Raw genomic sequence first — 15,987 nt, 5'->3', positions numbered from 1 at the left:
AACTTATTAGTAGGACCAAAAAAATGTTAAATATTTAAAAAATTAATTTATTTAAAAAAAATCAGTTCAAATTTAATAAGGATTTAATTAGTTTATTGTTTATATCCACTTTGTATTTTTTTTTGTAATTTTTTAATTATTGTAATTTATTTTTGTAGTTTTGTTGTACTTTTAAAATAATAAAAATTAAAAAGGCTATTAAAAAATTACGAAAAACTATAATATGAAGAAAATAATAAAACTAATTAAATTATTTTTTATTTTGAACGAAAAAAATTAAATAAATTTATTTCCTAAGTTTTTTGACAAACTTTGTTCGTCCAAATAGCATTATTGCTCTTTTAATAGTACTCCATTAATTATTGCCCATTGATAATTTGTGTTCCTTTCCCTTTTCCTTATCCCTATAAAGCGTTTAGGAAAACTACTCTCTGTTTTCGTGCTAATGATCAGCCATATACCATACAAATTACAATACAAGCATCTATATCTATATATCTATATATAAAAGTAAAATAAATTCTATCCTACGTGGCGGCATATAATCACTCTATTTCAATTTTTCTCAATTCTCATCCATTCTTATATTTTTCAATATCTCTAATCAATCTCCACCTCTAATCAAACTCCATCTATTACTATCTTTATAAAAATCAATAATATATAAATCTATAAAAATCAATCAATAGTATCACTTATACATAATCAGAACCGATCACCTACCCACCATGGGCAAGCATAACGTGCCCACCATTGATGTGGCAACTTTAATTAGGAAAGAGAATTAATAAATCTTACTCTAATTAAAATTATCTTACTATAATTACAATTGTCACATTATGATGGACACGTTATGCATGCCCACGGTGGGTAGGTGATCGTTTCTGTATACATAATATATGTAAGTTACTCCAACGAATATAACATCAAGTTGTACAATTAATAACAATATAATTCTCCGATGAATTTTACATTAATATGCAGAATATATACATCAACTTATTCCAACGAATTTTAGATTCATATGCAGATCATATACATCAAAATACTAATTAGTTAACATCTGAGTTTCAATTACATATCCCAAGTTTAATTATTTTTTTTCAATAATCATTCATTCTTTTATTTTTAAAAAAAATTTAATTAATTTTCAATAAAAATAATTTATGAATATGTCTAAGATTTATAGTTTATAGTTTTGATTTAGATATTACATTGTTCTAATGACTTTTTTTAACGGATTTGCAGTTCACAGTGATCAAATAATCGCATTGGTTGAAATTGAGAAGTTGTTTATTGCTAATTTCACCAGTTTAACCAATTTTCTTGGCATGTCGTTATCAAACGGAACTTTCATATCTGATTCAGACAATCTACTGATATTAGAAGAGATGTCTTACAACATAGAAGAAATGAAAGAAGGCAACGTTAAACTATATGTCTATATCCCTCTTTGACAGATGAGCAAAGAATGATATATGAAAAAACATGGAAGAAATGAAAGAAGACAACTTAAACTATATGTCTATATCCCTCTTTGACAGATGAACAAATAATGATTTATGAAAAAATAATGGCCGTGGTTGATAGTGGTGTAGGGAGGATTTTTCTTTCTATATGGATATAACATCATTATTGTTGTCGAGGGCAGTACTACACACTCTAAATTCGGTATACCATTAGATTGCCACAAAGTGTAATTTTTTTATAGCTATTAATTTTGAAAATTAAAAAATGCAACTTTAATTTATTTTGAGTTCGTCCTCCATTTTAGAAAATAGAAAAAAATATTAAAATATAAAAATTACTAATTGTCTTTATGTATGTATGTATATGGTCAGAAACATCTGAGTTTCAATTACATATCCCAAGTTTAATTTTTTTTTTCAATAATCATTCATTCTTTTTTTTTTTCAAAAATTTAATTAATTTTTACTAAAAATAATTTATGAATATGTCTACGATTTATAGTTTATAGTTTTGATTTGGATATTACATTGTTCTAATGAATTTTTATTTAACAGATTTGTAGTTCACAGATGATCAAATAAAAAACTTAGCATTGGTTGAAATTGAGAAGTTGATTCTAATTTCACCAGTTTAACCAATTTTCCTAGCATGTCGTTAGCAAACGAAACTGTAATATTTGATTAAGAGAATCTACTGATATTAGAAAAGATGTTTTACAATATGGAAGAAATGAAAAAAGACAACGTTAAACTATATGTCTATATCCCTCTTTGACAGATGAGCAAAGAATGATTTATGAAAAAATAATGATCGTGGTTGATAGTGGTGTAGGGAGGATTTTTCTTTCTATATGGATATGGTGGTATAGGAAAGACATATATTTGGAATACCTTATACTCGATCATATGTAGGAAGGGTAGTACTCCAGGTAGCTTCAAGTGGTATAGCATCAATAATGTTGTCTAGGGGCAGTAGTACACGCTCTAGATTCGGTATATCATTAGATTGCCACAAAGTGTAATTTTTTATAGCTATTAATTTTGAAAATTAAAAAAATGCAAGTTTATTTTGTTTTGAGTTCATCCTCCATTTTAGAAAATAGAAAAAAGTATTAAAATATAAAAATTACTAATTGTCTTTATGTATGTATGTATTTATGTGGTCAGAATGGTTGGTCTAATATATTTTTCTCATTAGCTAAAATTCGTTATTTTGCTATTTAAGGTTTGATTAATTGTCTTCTTATGTACAGAAAATGAATGAGTACACATTTGATAAAAGTACATTTTGATTTCAAATATACATATTACATATAATAATTTTCTCATAAGAAATAGGCAAATGCTTCTGGTTCGAATATAGAAGAAACCAAACAATTTACGGAATGGATACTTAAAATAGGTGACTGTACTGCCGGTCAAAATCTTGGTGATGGAGAATCTGTTGTGACATTATCAGAAGACATTCTTATACGTGATGCAACAAATCTTATTGCAGCTATAGTGGAAAACATATATCATGCATTTGACCTATAAATGTTTATGAATAAAGCTATCTTGGCTCCCACCAATGAGATGGTTGATACGATAAATGATGACGTCATGTCTTTAATGTCTATCAAAGAAAGGGTTTGCCTAAGTTAAAACAGCATTCGCAAATAAGATGGACAAGTGGACCTCGATGAACAGGTATTCTCGGATGAATATCTAAACACGATCAAGTGTTCACGATTGTCGACTCATGAAATTAAGAGGGATGCATAATCATGCTTTTTAGAATATTGATCCATCTAATGAGCTTTCCAATGACACTAGGCTAATAGTAACTAAACTTGGGGAACGTGTAATTGAAGGCAAATTCATTTCAGGAAAAAATGCGGGCAAATAGTTTCCTATAGCTGGAATGATTATTAGTCCATCAGATTTCACTAAATTTTCAATTCGGTTTTAGAGAAGACAATTCTCTGTGAGTGTTTGTTTTGCTATGAACATAAATAAAAATCAGGGACAATCTCTTTCATATGCAGGATTATATCTACCGAAATCTGTTTTTAGTCATAAACAACTCTACGTGTCAAATTTAATAATTTATTCAAACTTTGATAGTTTAAGTCATTAATGACTTTATTTTATTTATTTATTTTTCTTATTTTTTTCAGTTGCTGGTTCCAGCTACATGTATCTAATTTAAGTACGTTTCAAATAATTGTTTCTATTTCTCTTTTAATATCTTGTGGGTTGAAACTATGCTTACATATAAATTTCATAAAGACATTTAAATTAGATCAATTTCAAATAAATATTACGGCCTTTTACTTTAAAATAATTTTATTAAATTCTCTATTTTATTGAAAAGAAATTCATAAAATAAAAAATATAATATTAAATAATTTTATAAATTTATATTTTAATAGATCCCGTCGAAATTCGACGGGTCACTTACTAGTCAATTAGAATAAGCTGCAACGATGAAGCGGGCCTATTGGTAAGACGCTTCTCCTCCAATTAATAGGTCAGGGGTTCGAATTATCTAGAGGGCTATAGTGTGTGTGTTTTTCTTTATTTGAGTAAAAACAAATTTAAGAAAAAAATACTTTGGACATTTCCTCGATTTTCCTATTATGAAAATAATTTTTTATTACCAATATTTTCTCCATCCAATTTAATAGATCATACATTTTTTTATTTAAACGTCACAATTTAATAGGGCACTTTTTAAAATAAAAAACCAAAACGTAGCAAACCCTCTCACTTAATTTATTTACGCCAATGTCATTGTGACTCACAAAAAAAATCCCTGTTTTCTCTTAGAAAATAATATTTTCATTCTCTCCCATTTTTTTTACTAATAATCCTCCAAAAGAATTATTTTCTCTTTTCAATTATAAACTATTTATTTCTTAAAGTTTATACTCAAACCTTGTGGTCTATTCAATTGAGACGAAGGGGATATATTTCAGAATTTTATGAGAAAATAATATTTATTTTTATTAATTTTTCCTTATATTAATGACAAATCCTTTAGCTCTTCAACTTCCCATGCAATAACATTAGTATTAGGTATCTTTTTCTAAAAATTGTGAAATATATTTTTGTAAATATAGAGGGACGTGTAAAATGTGTTTAAACAAATAAACAAATAAATAAAATAAATTAATCTTTTTTAAATTTCTTTTTATTTTAATAAAATTGTATTATACCAAGATTTTCTTTTATCTTGAAAATTGTATACAAAAATTATGTAATTATAGAAACTATATGAGTGATTATTGAATATTTGAGACATGACCATGTTTCTTTTTATCAAATATTTCCCGTTCTACACAAATCCTAATTTGTGAATTTTTAAGGGCGGAGCAATGTTTCTAGAAAACTAATTTGTTAGGTATAAAGTTCAGTATCGTCTGTATCGAGCACAAAATGCATTTGGCCACCTTTCTTTTCTTTTTTTTCTTTTTTTTTTTTTTTTTTTTTTTGCAAAATTGGAAGACTCGTTTAATGTACAAAAAAGGAATTTGTTTTCTTTTTTTCATTTCAACTAAAAATCAGGTACGGCAAGAAATAGTCAAAAAGAGGAAACTATAAATTAATGCAACAAGTTAATACTTGGTTTTGGAAAAAAACAGCGAACAAATTAAACACTAAAACAAAATCCATTATAACATCCTTTTAATAAAGGATATGAAAATTATAAGTTAATAAGTAAATAATTTTATTTAAAAACCGCTATAAGTTAATAAATAAATAATTTAATTTAAAGACGACGTCACGGCATATGAAAATTATACTAACCCATAAAAAAAATTGTTAAATTGATTGAATTACAAATCGAATTTGATAAATGAATGAGACTAATAATTAATTCCCACAATTCCTTCGAGAATATGCAAATAGTGTAAACATTATTTATAAACGAATTCTTTATGAATGAAGAGGTTTGAATATTGATATTCATCAAGTATAAAATAAATTCCTACTCTAAAAATAGTTTTATTAAAAAAAAGTTGTTCCCTCAAAAAAAAAAAAAAAGTTGTAATATATAGCACCCACTTATATTGATAATAGAATAATTTAATATGGCACCATAAATTTGTCCACACTTACTATTAAAGTTTAGAATGATCGTACCTCCGATCGAGGTGGCAATATAAAATACTCAAAGCGATGGATGAAACATAAAATAAATTTGTTCCCTCAAAAACAAAAAACAAAAAAATTAAACAGAAAAGGGCAATTTGGGAAATCAAATAATGCAGAGTGCTAGCATTTCCCGGCTGTCCGGTGCGAGCCGAACCAATTTGAATTATGTAATGAAAAGAAAACAACTCCTCTCTCTCTCTCTCTCATCGGCATCGTGCACTGCTCCTTTCTTGACCAGTTGCCACTGTTTCTTCTTCGCCCCCTAAAATATTATCAAATGAAATGTCGTCTTTTTTCTCCCTAAACAAATCCAAAATACCAGCGCAGTCTTGATTCCTTCTTCCTCCCCACGTCCTTCCCACATTTCTCTCTATTCTCATCCTCACTCTTTCGTTGTCTTTTTTTCTTTTTTATTTCTAGAGAGAGAGAGAGAGTGTGTGTGTTTATGCGTTTCTGAAGAAGAAGAAGAAGAAGAAGAAGAAGAAGAGGGAGAAAACAATTAGTTAGTCAACAATTTTTCAGCAAAGTACTATTCAATTTTATCTCTGTCCTATTTTTTCTTTTTCTTTTTTTTTGGATGTGTTTTGAGTGAATTTTGGGTGTTTGTCTGGTTTGTTCGTTACTTTATCTGGAGCTCCGTGTTGATTTCTATTTATGGTTTTTTGTTGACAAAATGGCGAGAGGAAAAATTGACTTCTACTGTTTTGGAAACTAATGAAAATTTGTTGACGGTAACGTATGAATCTCCCGGTCTATGTGTTCCGCTGTTGTTTGTTGATTTTCTTCTCGTCGTTGCTTATACATTTGATCATTTTCAACGCTTTAGACCCCTAATTCACTAGTTGCATATCTTTTGTTGATTGTTTCCTGTTAAAATTTGTGTAACCGTCATGCATCTACACCTCAATTGCATAGGCATAAAAAGGAACAAACGGCTCTACATTTATGGTCTTGAGATTTCTATCTGAAGATTAAGTGCTTTACTAATTTTTCATGAATCATTGCTTCTGTGTTGCAGTTACATGGACGGATTAGATAATAGGGTGGATTTGTAAAGAAAGAGATGGAAGGGGAATCATCAGGCTTAATTATCGGGCTGTCGATTGGAGTGGTGATCGGAGTGGTTTTGGCTATAACTGCATTTTTTTGCTTCAAGTATCAAAGGAAGAGTACCCAAATAGGGAATAGCAGTTCTAGGAGGAATGCAACCATACCTATACGTACAAATGGGGTTGATTCTTGTACAATATTATCGGATTCATCGCTTGGCACTGAATCGCCAAAGTCGGTGATGCAGACTAGTTTGCCGTTGTGGCTTAGGGGGCTTAAGAAGGTGAATTTAGTTTCTGCATCAGGCATACTGGAGTATTCCTACAAGTACGTCTTCTCACGCTGAATTCAATTTCCATATAATCTTATGCAACATATGCCTGAATAGTAATTCGAAGTTAAGTCTCTAAATGGAGAGGATATGCCTGTAATCATCTATTTATCAAATTCAAATGCATAGGAATATTTGCCAAGCATGTTTTCCAAGATCGCTAAGCATAGGAATCTCAAAGAGAAAAGTTATTTGCGCTCAAGATGAGATTTCAAAATTAGTGTCTGCCATAAATAGTCTACATGGTAACTAGATTTGTATGTTATGTGATACTTCATATTTTCTACAGAATTGTACATTTTTTAATCTTTTTTTCTAACGATATTAATTTATTGATATACGAGCAGGGATCTTCAGAAAGCAACCTGTAATTTTACCACTTTGATTGGTAAAGGGGCGTATGGTCCAGTTTACAAAGCTCAGATGTCTTCTGAAGAGACTGTTGCTGTTAAAGTGTTGGCCACTGATTCGAAGCAGGGTGAGAAAGAGTTCCAAACAGAGGTACATCCATTTATCAACTAACACATTTGGCAGTCAAAATGTGCTCTATTTTCAGATTTTAAATCAACGTAATAATCTTATAACGAAATGATTAGCAATGCCTCCCGTTGAGTTCTTAAAACAGTAAAAGGCTTACACTTCCCTAAGACATTGTTCCTCTTGTTTTATATATCACTTACGTTTAGTGGCAAATTGGCAATTACAATTTATGTAGCAGTGTAGAAGGTTGTGTCTTTAACCTTTCCTGTCAATCATCATATTTCTGTTCAAGTAATTTATCAACAGCGTCTGGCCCTAGCTTCAGTTCCACACCAACAATGGAAACTGGATAACATGAGAGCATGGAATAAGAACAATAAGTGAAGTTCCTTATTTAAGATGGGAGGAAATTCACCAATAAAATTTATGTATAATTCATTGGCTGGGAAATTTGAGAATATAATCTGGAAAGAGAAGAAAAAACTATCTGATTCTGATTTACAAGAATACTGTTTCCTCCCGTCCTTCTCCAAAGAGAACAATGCTGTTCATGCATGATTGGAAGATTTTTGTGACTCCATTACGAATATTTATTCTTTCTTTGCTATTGTGCTCAGGTTATGCTGTTAGGAAGGTTACATCACAGGAACCTTGTGAATTTGGTTGGATACTGTGCAGAGAAAAACCAACATATGCTTATTTACGTATATATGAGCAGAGGAAGTTTGGCTTCTCATTTATACAGTAAGTACCCGTTGCATTGCTTTCAATTTAACAAAGGAAATTTTTGGGTTCAACACTGCACTCAATGTTCTGTTTGCTCCCTAAGCCTTTACCTGAGCCATTATCTTCTACCCATGGCTGCACCTAAGGTCTACAGTATTTGACAAAGCCCACCTGGGTCCATCTCTTGAAGTATTTGTGTCTTCATTGGTAGCTGAAGTTTGGTGCAATTTGTTTATGAATACCTAATTTACAATATAAGAAATTTTAAAATATAACTTCACTTATTATATTATACAAGGCAAAGATCTACATGTGTTAATCAGACCACAATGCCTGTTGGGTGGGAAACTAGATACTTGAGAAAATAACTTGTAACATAGGCAGTTGCAGCAGGCTACGAACTTAACTTTTCCACCCCTTGCCTGGTAAAGTACTTCTAAGAATTTGATCCGCATTGCATAAAGCTTATACGACACTTTATTGTAGCTTTGATCTACTTCTGGCGCAAATCATCTGTTATTAGTACACTTATTTCTGTAGGCATATTTTGGCATTTAGACTCCGCCTCTGTCGCTCTTATATCTTGTACTTGAGTAATTTGAAAATGATGAACTTGTCAATATGTATTGTCTAAGTTTGCAAATGCTTTACCTTATGGAAATTTTCCTTCAATGCTTATGTTATTGCTTTAATCGTTGCCCTTTCTTTGCATGTTCTTTCAGATGAGATACTTGAGCCTTTGAGTTGGGAATTGAGGCTTCAAATAGCCCTCGACGTGGCTAGGGGCTTGGAGTATCTTCATGATGGAGTAAGTTGGTTAACTTGTTCTTATCACGGACAAATAGTAGTAATCTATTGTCATGCATCTGTTTGCTTCCCTGGTTGTCTTACATCCCCTGTTTTAGTCACTTGCTTATCTTCTGCTTTTGCAATTACTTACAGGCAGTTCCATCTGTGATACATCGCGACATCAAATCCTCAAATATTTTGTTGGATCATTCCATGAGAGCCAGGGTAATTCTTTGTCAGTATTCCATTATTCTTATGAAAATATGTGCACAGTTCTTATGACATTTAAGTGGGTTTTGTAAAATGTTCATACTCTGCATGGGCTATTATGCAGGTGGCAGACTTTGGACTTTCAAGGGAAGAGATGGTTAGCAAGAAAGTCTCTAATATTCAAGGGACTTTTGGTTATCTTGATCCTGAATACATATCAACCCGGTCATTTACGAAAAAAAGTGATGTTTACAGCTATGGAGTGTTGCTCTTTGAACTTGTTGCGGCAAGAAATCCCCTCCAGGGTCTTATGGAGTATGTTGAGCTGGTAAGTTGTTTCCATAGTCTAAGTTGGCATCACAATCTCATGATCTTGCCGGCTTTTGGCATATCACATGTTCCTCTCGGACCATTTTTGTTTTTCATTTTTCACTTAGTCTTGCACATGGAAATTAGTCATACAATATGTTTTCTGTCTTTTCTCAAGTTTCATGCATCTGAAATTCATTGATCTGATTTTGGATTTTGGGATAAACGAATTATTTTGTTCTTTTTTCCTTATTCCTCTGCCCGCATTGAAGTCTCTTTATGTGCATTACTTGTGTAATCATTGGCTTCTATAGTTAATTTTGGTACATTTACGATCACAGGCAGCCATGAACACCGATGGAAAAGTTGGATGGGAGGAACTTGTGGATCCTCGTCTTGATGGGAGAGTTGATGTTGAAGAAGTGAATGAAGTGGCTGCCCTGGCACACAAATGTGTCAATCCTGCAGCTAGAAAGAGACCAAGCATGAGGGACATTGTTCAGGAGCTCTCAAAGATTCATAAATCCAGGCGGCTTCAGAAAGATTCCTCGACACCCAGAGCAGATTCTGTGATTGTCAACATGGACCAACTAGAACGTCGCAACCCAACTTCTCAACACCGAAGAGTAGAATCACTCGACAGCACGACTGACTCCCTTGATGTTTAAACGCCACATGTTTTCTTTTATTCTTTCTTTTTGAATTTGGGTTTTGATCACAACACAATCCTTAGCTTTTGCTCGAGCAGCTGGAGCTGCTTCAGATAGGCCGTAGGATATAACTCCACTTCTGTTTTTTTTTTTTTGCTTCCTGTGTATTAAGTAGGCACATTTCCAATTTGTTCTTTTATTTTCCTTTTCCTTTTTTACGGCTCCAGTTTTGTATATGGACACTGGAATTTTGATCGAATGAAAGCAACCCATGTTGTATGTATATATATATTTATATATCTTTCTTTTCTTATCTATTTTATTTTGTAAAATTCTGAACTAGTCAATAGTCTGCTGCGAGAATTACATTGTTTACACTTTTATTTAGTACTAGTATGTCATCCGTGCGATGCACGACGAGCATTAAAACTAAATGATATGTTTAAATAAATAAATAAATACATGATATTTACTTATTTTTTCCTTTATTACATTCTCAACTATTATAACATGTGCAACACAAAACAGAAATAAAACATGATATTTAGTTACCTTTCCTTTAAAACACAAAAATATATTAGAAAAAATAAACATATCATTAAAGGAGAGAGGATGGAAAAAAAAACCTTAAAGAAAATAGAGAAGAAAGATAACAAAAATATTTTAATATTTTAAATTACCATAATTTATTTTAAAAGGTCCTAAAAATTTATATGAAATCATAGCAAAAAAGTTACAATTATATATGTGAAATCATACTTAAACATGTTATGCACAAAAAAGAAGAAGATAAAATCGAAAAGAAAAAAAAAATAATACTCCTACTATATAAATAAAATTAAAAGAAACAAATAAAAGTATCGAATAAAAATAAAATAGAGTCAATCAAATGTAAATAGATCATTTAAGAAAAATTAGTAAAATAAGAGTGAGGAGAAAGAAAACAATTTAGTTTGAAACTTTAAATTTCAATATCTTTATTATTTTAAATCTATTTTATACCTATTATATATCAAATTAAAGTCAATCCCATGATCTTTAATCTGATATGAATTTTGAGTATTTTATCATTACTCAAATTATACGACTTACAAAAAAGAAAGAAAGAAAAAGTAACAAATAAATAAAAGAAAAATAAGAAAAATAAGAAAAAAAGATTAATTTGGCAAAAAAACTGCTCCTTCACCGAAACGATGGTAGATGAGTTGAAATGCACTTTAATAATTTAAATTTTAAAAATAACTATAATTTGAAATTATGATGAAAAAAAGTAGCCGTTATACTGCTCATTTATATAATACTCCCTCCGTCTCACAAAAACATGAACAAATGGGAGTAGCATGGCTCTTAACTCTTAAGAAATATTAGTTGAAAATTATTGTGAGTGGAAAATGGGTCCCACTTTATAAAGTATTGTGAGAGTAATGAGTTAATTGATGAAAATGATGGTTTTTTTGTGAATAAGTATGAAAAAGAGGGATAGAAAATAAATGGATAACGTACAAAAATGAAAATATTTATGTTTTTGTGAGACACCCCAAAATGAAAAAATGTTCATGTTTTTGTGAGACGGAGGGAGTATATAGATTTTTAATGGAAGAGGCTGGAGGCAAGTAGCATGAAAAAATAGGTTTTGGTAGAAGATATGCCTGACCTAATACAAAACTTCAAAGAAAATTGAAGATATATGAGGGGAGGTTGTGGTATACTGGTACGTAGTTGATATGTTACGGAGATATTTGGATAGTTCGGATCCCTTGCACCTAAAATTCTATCCCAATTCAAAACTACATCGTTTTGGATTGAGGTGGTCTTGGGTACACCCGGGTGTACCGTACAATCGGGTTATACCTTCACTTAAATTTTGACAAGCATCCTGATTTGAACCCATATCTTGACCCAATCCATATAAATAATATTATTCTAGGTACGGGTCAACCCGATTGTACGGTACACCCAGGTGTACACAAGATTTTGTGTTTTGGATTTAGGTTGTTTCTTTTTTATTTTGTTAACATTTACTCCCTCCGTCCCAATACTAGTGTCCCATAGCTTTTGGACACGAAAATTAAGAAATGTGTAAAAAGTAAATAAAGTGGGTTGATGAAAATTATTTAAATATTAAGTATAGAGAGAGAGAGAATATATTGTCAAAAATAGAATGAGACATTTGTATTGGGACGTCCCAAAAAAGAAAGCAGGACATTACTATTGGGACGGAGGGAGTAATTGATTGATACGCAGAGATCGGCTCAGCTGCTTGAAGCCGCAAATCTTCTTCTTTATCTTTTAATAACTTAAATTTTAAATTATGATGGAAAAAAGTAGTCGGTATACTGCTCTTTATATAATATATAGATTTTTAATGGAAGAGGCTGGCATGGAGGCAAGTAGCACGAAGAAATATGCTTTGCTAGAAGATATGCCTGACCTAATACAAAACTTGAAAAAAAAATTTTAAGATATATGAGGTAGGTATACTAGAACATAGTTGATATGTTATGAAGATATTTGGACAGTTCAAATCCTTTGTACCCAAAATTCTGTCCCAATTCAAAACTACATAGTTTAGGATTTAGGTTGTTTCTTTTGTCTTTTGTTAACATTCAATTGATTGATACACACAGATCGACTTGATTGCTTGAAGCCGCAAATCTTCTTCTTTCTCTTTCCTTCTCCAACTAAATTTACTCTTCTCTTTTGAAAAATTTCTCTCTCCGCTGAAAAATGAGAATTTCATATTCTGCACTTTAAAATAAGGGATTATAGCAAAAAAATACACGAACTTTAATAAAAATTGTAATTTTCACCTGAACTTTCAAATTGGCCAAAATATACCTGAACTTATATTTTTTGTTGTAAATTTCACCTGAACTTGCAATGATTGAACTCCGTCGAGGTGAAATTTACAACAAAAAATATAAGTTCAGGTATATTTTGGCCAATTTGAAAGTTCAGGTGAAAATTGCAACTTTTATTAAAGTTCGTGTATTTTTTGGCTATAATCCCTTAAAATAAAAATTTCTCTCGCCAAAGAATTCACAGGATTTTGCTGAAGAACGGAGTGTTGTGATTGACTAGAATTTTTTGTTGTGATTTTCCTTTCTGGCCTGAAATCATGAATTGGTTTCTCCATTTTTTTAAAAAAAAAATTCCTGCATTTTTTGTGTTATTGTGATTCTTGATTGAGTGAGAATTATTGTCGTGTCCTTATAATAAAATTCTTTTAGTTTGAAGGCGAATCACGTAGTTTACTTTTGTTTCTGAAAATTTTGTGTTTGTTAATTGAACATTCTAATGACTGCCAAAGTCATTAGCTGCCAAAGTACGTAAAAGAATTTATCAAACAGCTGGTGGAGATGAGACAACTGACAATTTCGATATGGAGGCTCCCATGGCTGATCGAGGAGTGCAACGTTTTAGCTACCAAAGTATGTAAGAATAATAAGCACAAACTAGATTCTTACAAATTTACAATTGATAATGCAACAACGAAGTTGTATATGATTTTGATTTTTTTTTATGTCATTTTCAATCAAATTAATGTTTGTATATGATCTAGATGGACTTGTTTCTTTTTTTTTTATGTGGTACTACATTTGGATGGATCAACTTAATTTTGTTATATATATTATCAATGGTTTTTTCAAATTTTTAGCCTACTGAGAGATTTGTTGATTGCTCCACACATTTTGCAACTATGAAACATGTTGACTGAAAAATAAAGGAAGAAAAAGAGAAGGCCAAGGCTATGTTCAAGGCTGTTGAGGCTTACCTCAACACAAAGTCTGATGCTTGAAAGCTCCATACGTAAAGCTATATATGTTGTTGTATTTTGGTTTTTTGTTCATTTTAAGTTTCGGATTTAACCTTTTAGGGTATGAGTAAGTAAGAAGTTGTGATTTTCTATTCAAATGAAAGAGTGTTTCTTTGTATCTTTCTGGTCTTGTGCAAGTATAAAGTTGTTGGATTTGTCTTACAAAATTTGCCATAATGTTTGTTAATTATTGATGTGTTCGATAATTTCACCCTTTAATTATAAAGAAAATGATTCACCTGTAGTGTGTTTGTGAATCGAGAGAAAAGATGAGAACAACTTAAAACGAGAAAGAAGAGGATTGTATTAGAGTTTCAATAGCATGTGTTTACAATGACCGGCGCATCTTCTATTTATAGACGCCCAAGACAGGGGTAAACTAGTAATTACATGACTGATAGCGACCCTGGCGGTGATCACTAATTTATTAGCAACAAAATACCGCAACTAACACGGTGCAACTGTAGCAAAAATTGGTAACCAAGTATCGTATCCACAGGGACTGATAAACGAAATTACTCTAAGATATCTTAATAATTCCTATAGAAATATTCAGGCAACCAAAAATATGAAGGAAAATAAAAACTAAACTCAAGAGAAAACAAATAAAATCAGATAAATAAAACGACTGATCATAGGGATATAAATTCATTAATCAAATTCACATAATCAACCTATTAATCCTAATTACCAGTTTAATCCAGTTATGATGAGAGATCGCTTAATTAATCAATTACTCTCGCTAGAGCAGCAACGATCGTAGATTAGTAAATTCTCTATCTCCGCTAGGTCTCAAAAAAATCTACTAACTCCCTATGGCTCCTAAGAATAGCTCCCTATGATCCACCTATCTCCGCTAGGTCTCAAGGTTAAAATCATATCATACATTCCTGAATCCGCTAAGCAGTTATCTCCGCTAGGTCTCAAACCGAATAACTACACATGCAAATTATTGGCCAGATAATCCACAAGAAATCAAGCACCAGGAATTATGAATCATAAACTGGAAGGCAAAAAGGTATTAACAAATTAAAGAGAATCTTCGAGGTCATTATCGATCGGTTGTGCTTTCAGTCTTTCCCAGCGCTGCCCCTGTCTACCAGCTCTGAAACTTCTCTCCTGACTACGCTAGCCCTACCCAAATCTCAGCGTTGCCCCTTCTTACTTCATGCTTTTCTTCCACAAACACTATGCGAGCTCCTTTCCTCATAGTTATTCTCAGCGCTGACGACTTTGGTGCTGTCAACTTTGCTTTACGCATATTTTACTCCTCATCAATTATCATGCGTTGAATAATTATACTAGCATTTGGAAGACTATAACCATTTCTTTAAGGAATTTTCCATCTCTAATAAAGCCACTACATGATGCAAATCGGTATGCAATCAACAATATTTACTATTGCAATTTAAGTAACTGATAGTGGGGAGAGATGAGATCAGCGAAAGAAATTAACAAAGATAATCTATTACTCCCTCTGTCCATGAAACAAATTTTTAGGAGGGAGTGATACGGATTTTAAGAAAAAGGTTATTAAGTGTATTGAGAGTGATGAAAAAATATTGTAGTTATGTCCAAAAATAAGTAGGATTTTTTTTTTGTGAATTCTTTCATGGACGGAAAGAGTATAATCTAATTAAAAATATAAAATTATTTAATTAAAATAATATAATAAAATAAAAAAACTGCCTTATAAGATCCAACTAGTTCGTTTTAGGAATTAACAAGAACCAATACAAATAAGTATTTCAAAAAAAAAAAAGTTACATAAAGGTCAATAATATTAATAAGGTTTCCCAATATTACATAAGAATACTCATAAGTTTTTCCCACTTTCAAAAAGAATTAGTTCTAAGCAAAAAGTGTGCTTTAGAATATCTAAATTACACACAAAGACATGCATATTTCGAAGCTCACAAGTCACAACAACCAAATGATACACATATTTCGAGTAACTCCATGAGCGCATTTGTTTAGACTAATTTCGAGTCATTTGTTTGCAAAGGATCGAAGCTG

General features: G+C 31.3%; 1 protein-coding gene across 3 annotated transcripts; it reads left to right on the top strand.

Annotated features, from left to right (window-relative positions):
* Positions 1 to 5,610: 5,610 nt before the first annotated feature.
* On the top strand, positions 5,611 to 10,437 carry LOC131007793 (calcium/calmodulin-regulated receptor-like kinase 1). Of its 3 annotated transcripts, none has more exons than XM_057934710.1 (8): positions 5,611 to 6,135; positions 6,628 to 6,986; positions 7,338 to 7,491; positions 8,088 to 8,214; positions 8,919 to 9,004; positions 9,139 to 9,210; positions 9,320 to 9,523; positions 9,846 to 10,437. In XM_057934710.1, the coding sequence occupies exons 2-8, from the start codon at positions 6,673 to 6,675 to the stop codon at positions 10,170 to 10,172; spliced, it is 1,284 nt and encodes a 427-aa protein (XP_057790693.1). In that variant the 5' UTR covers positions 5,611 to 6,135; positions 6,628 to 6,672; the 3' UTR covers positions 10,173 to 10,437. The 3 variants fall into 3 exon arrangements, with proteins under 3 accessions (XP_057790693.1, XP_057790694.1, XP_057790695.1); XM_057934711.1 differs by lacking the exon at positions 5,611 to 6,135 and adding an exon at positions 6,295 to 6,340; XM_057934712.1 differs by lacking the exon at positions 5,611 to 6,135 and adding an exon at positions 6,295 to 6,345.
* Positions 10,438 to 15,987: the final 5,550 nt, after the last annotated feature.

This window comes from Salvia miltiorrhiza, chromosome 2 (genome assembly GCF_028751815.1).
Source record: "Salvia miltiorrhiza cultivar Shanhuang (shh) chromosome 2, IMPLAD_Smil_shh, whole genome shotgun sequence".
Lineage (NCBI taxonomy): Eukaryota > Viridiplantae > Streptophyta > Magnoliopsida > Lamiales > Lamiaceae > Salvia > Salvia miltiorrhiza.
Note: the sequence above shows the minus strand (reverse complement) of the source record. Positions and strands in the feature narration are given on the sequence as shown.

Excerpts from the sequence above, each read along its gene's own strand:
- LOC131007793 (XM_057934710.1), top strand. The coding sequence starts at position 6,673 with ATGGAAGGGGAATCATCAGGCTTAATTATCGGGCTGTCGATTGGAGTG. Across the intron at positions 6,987-7,337 it reads ATACTGGAGTATTCCTACAA|GGATCTTCAGAAAGCAACCT; the intron begins GTACGTCTTCTC and ends ATATACGAGCAG. Across the intron at positions 9,005-9,138 it reads TGGAGTATCTTCATGATGGA|GCAGTTCCATCTGTGATACA; the intron begins GTAAGTTGGTTA and ends AATTACTTACAG.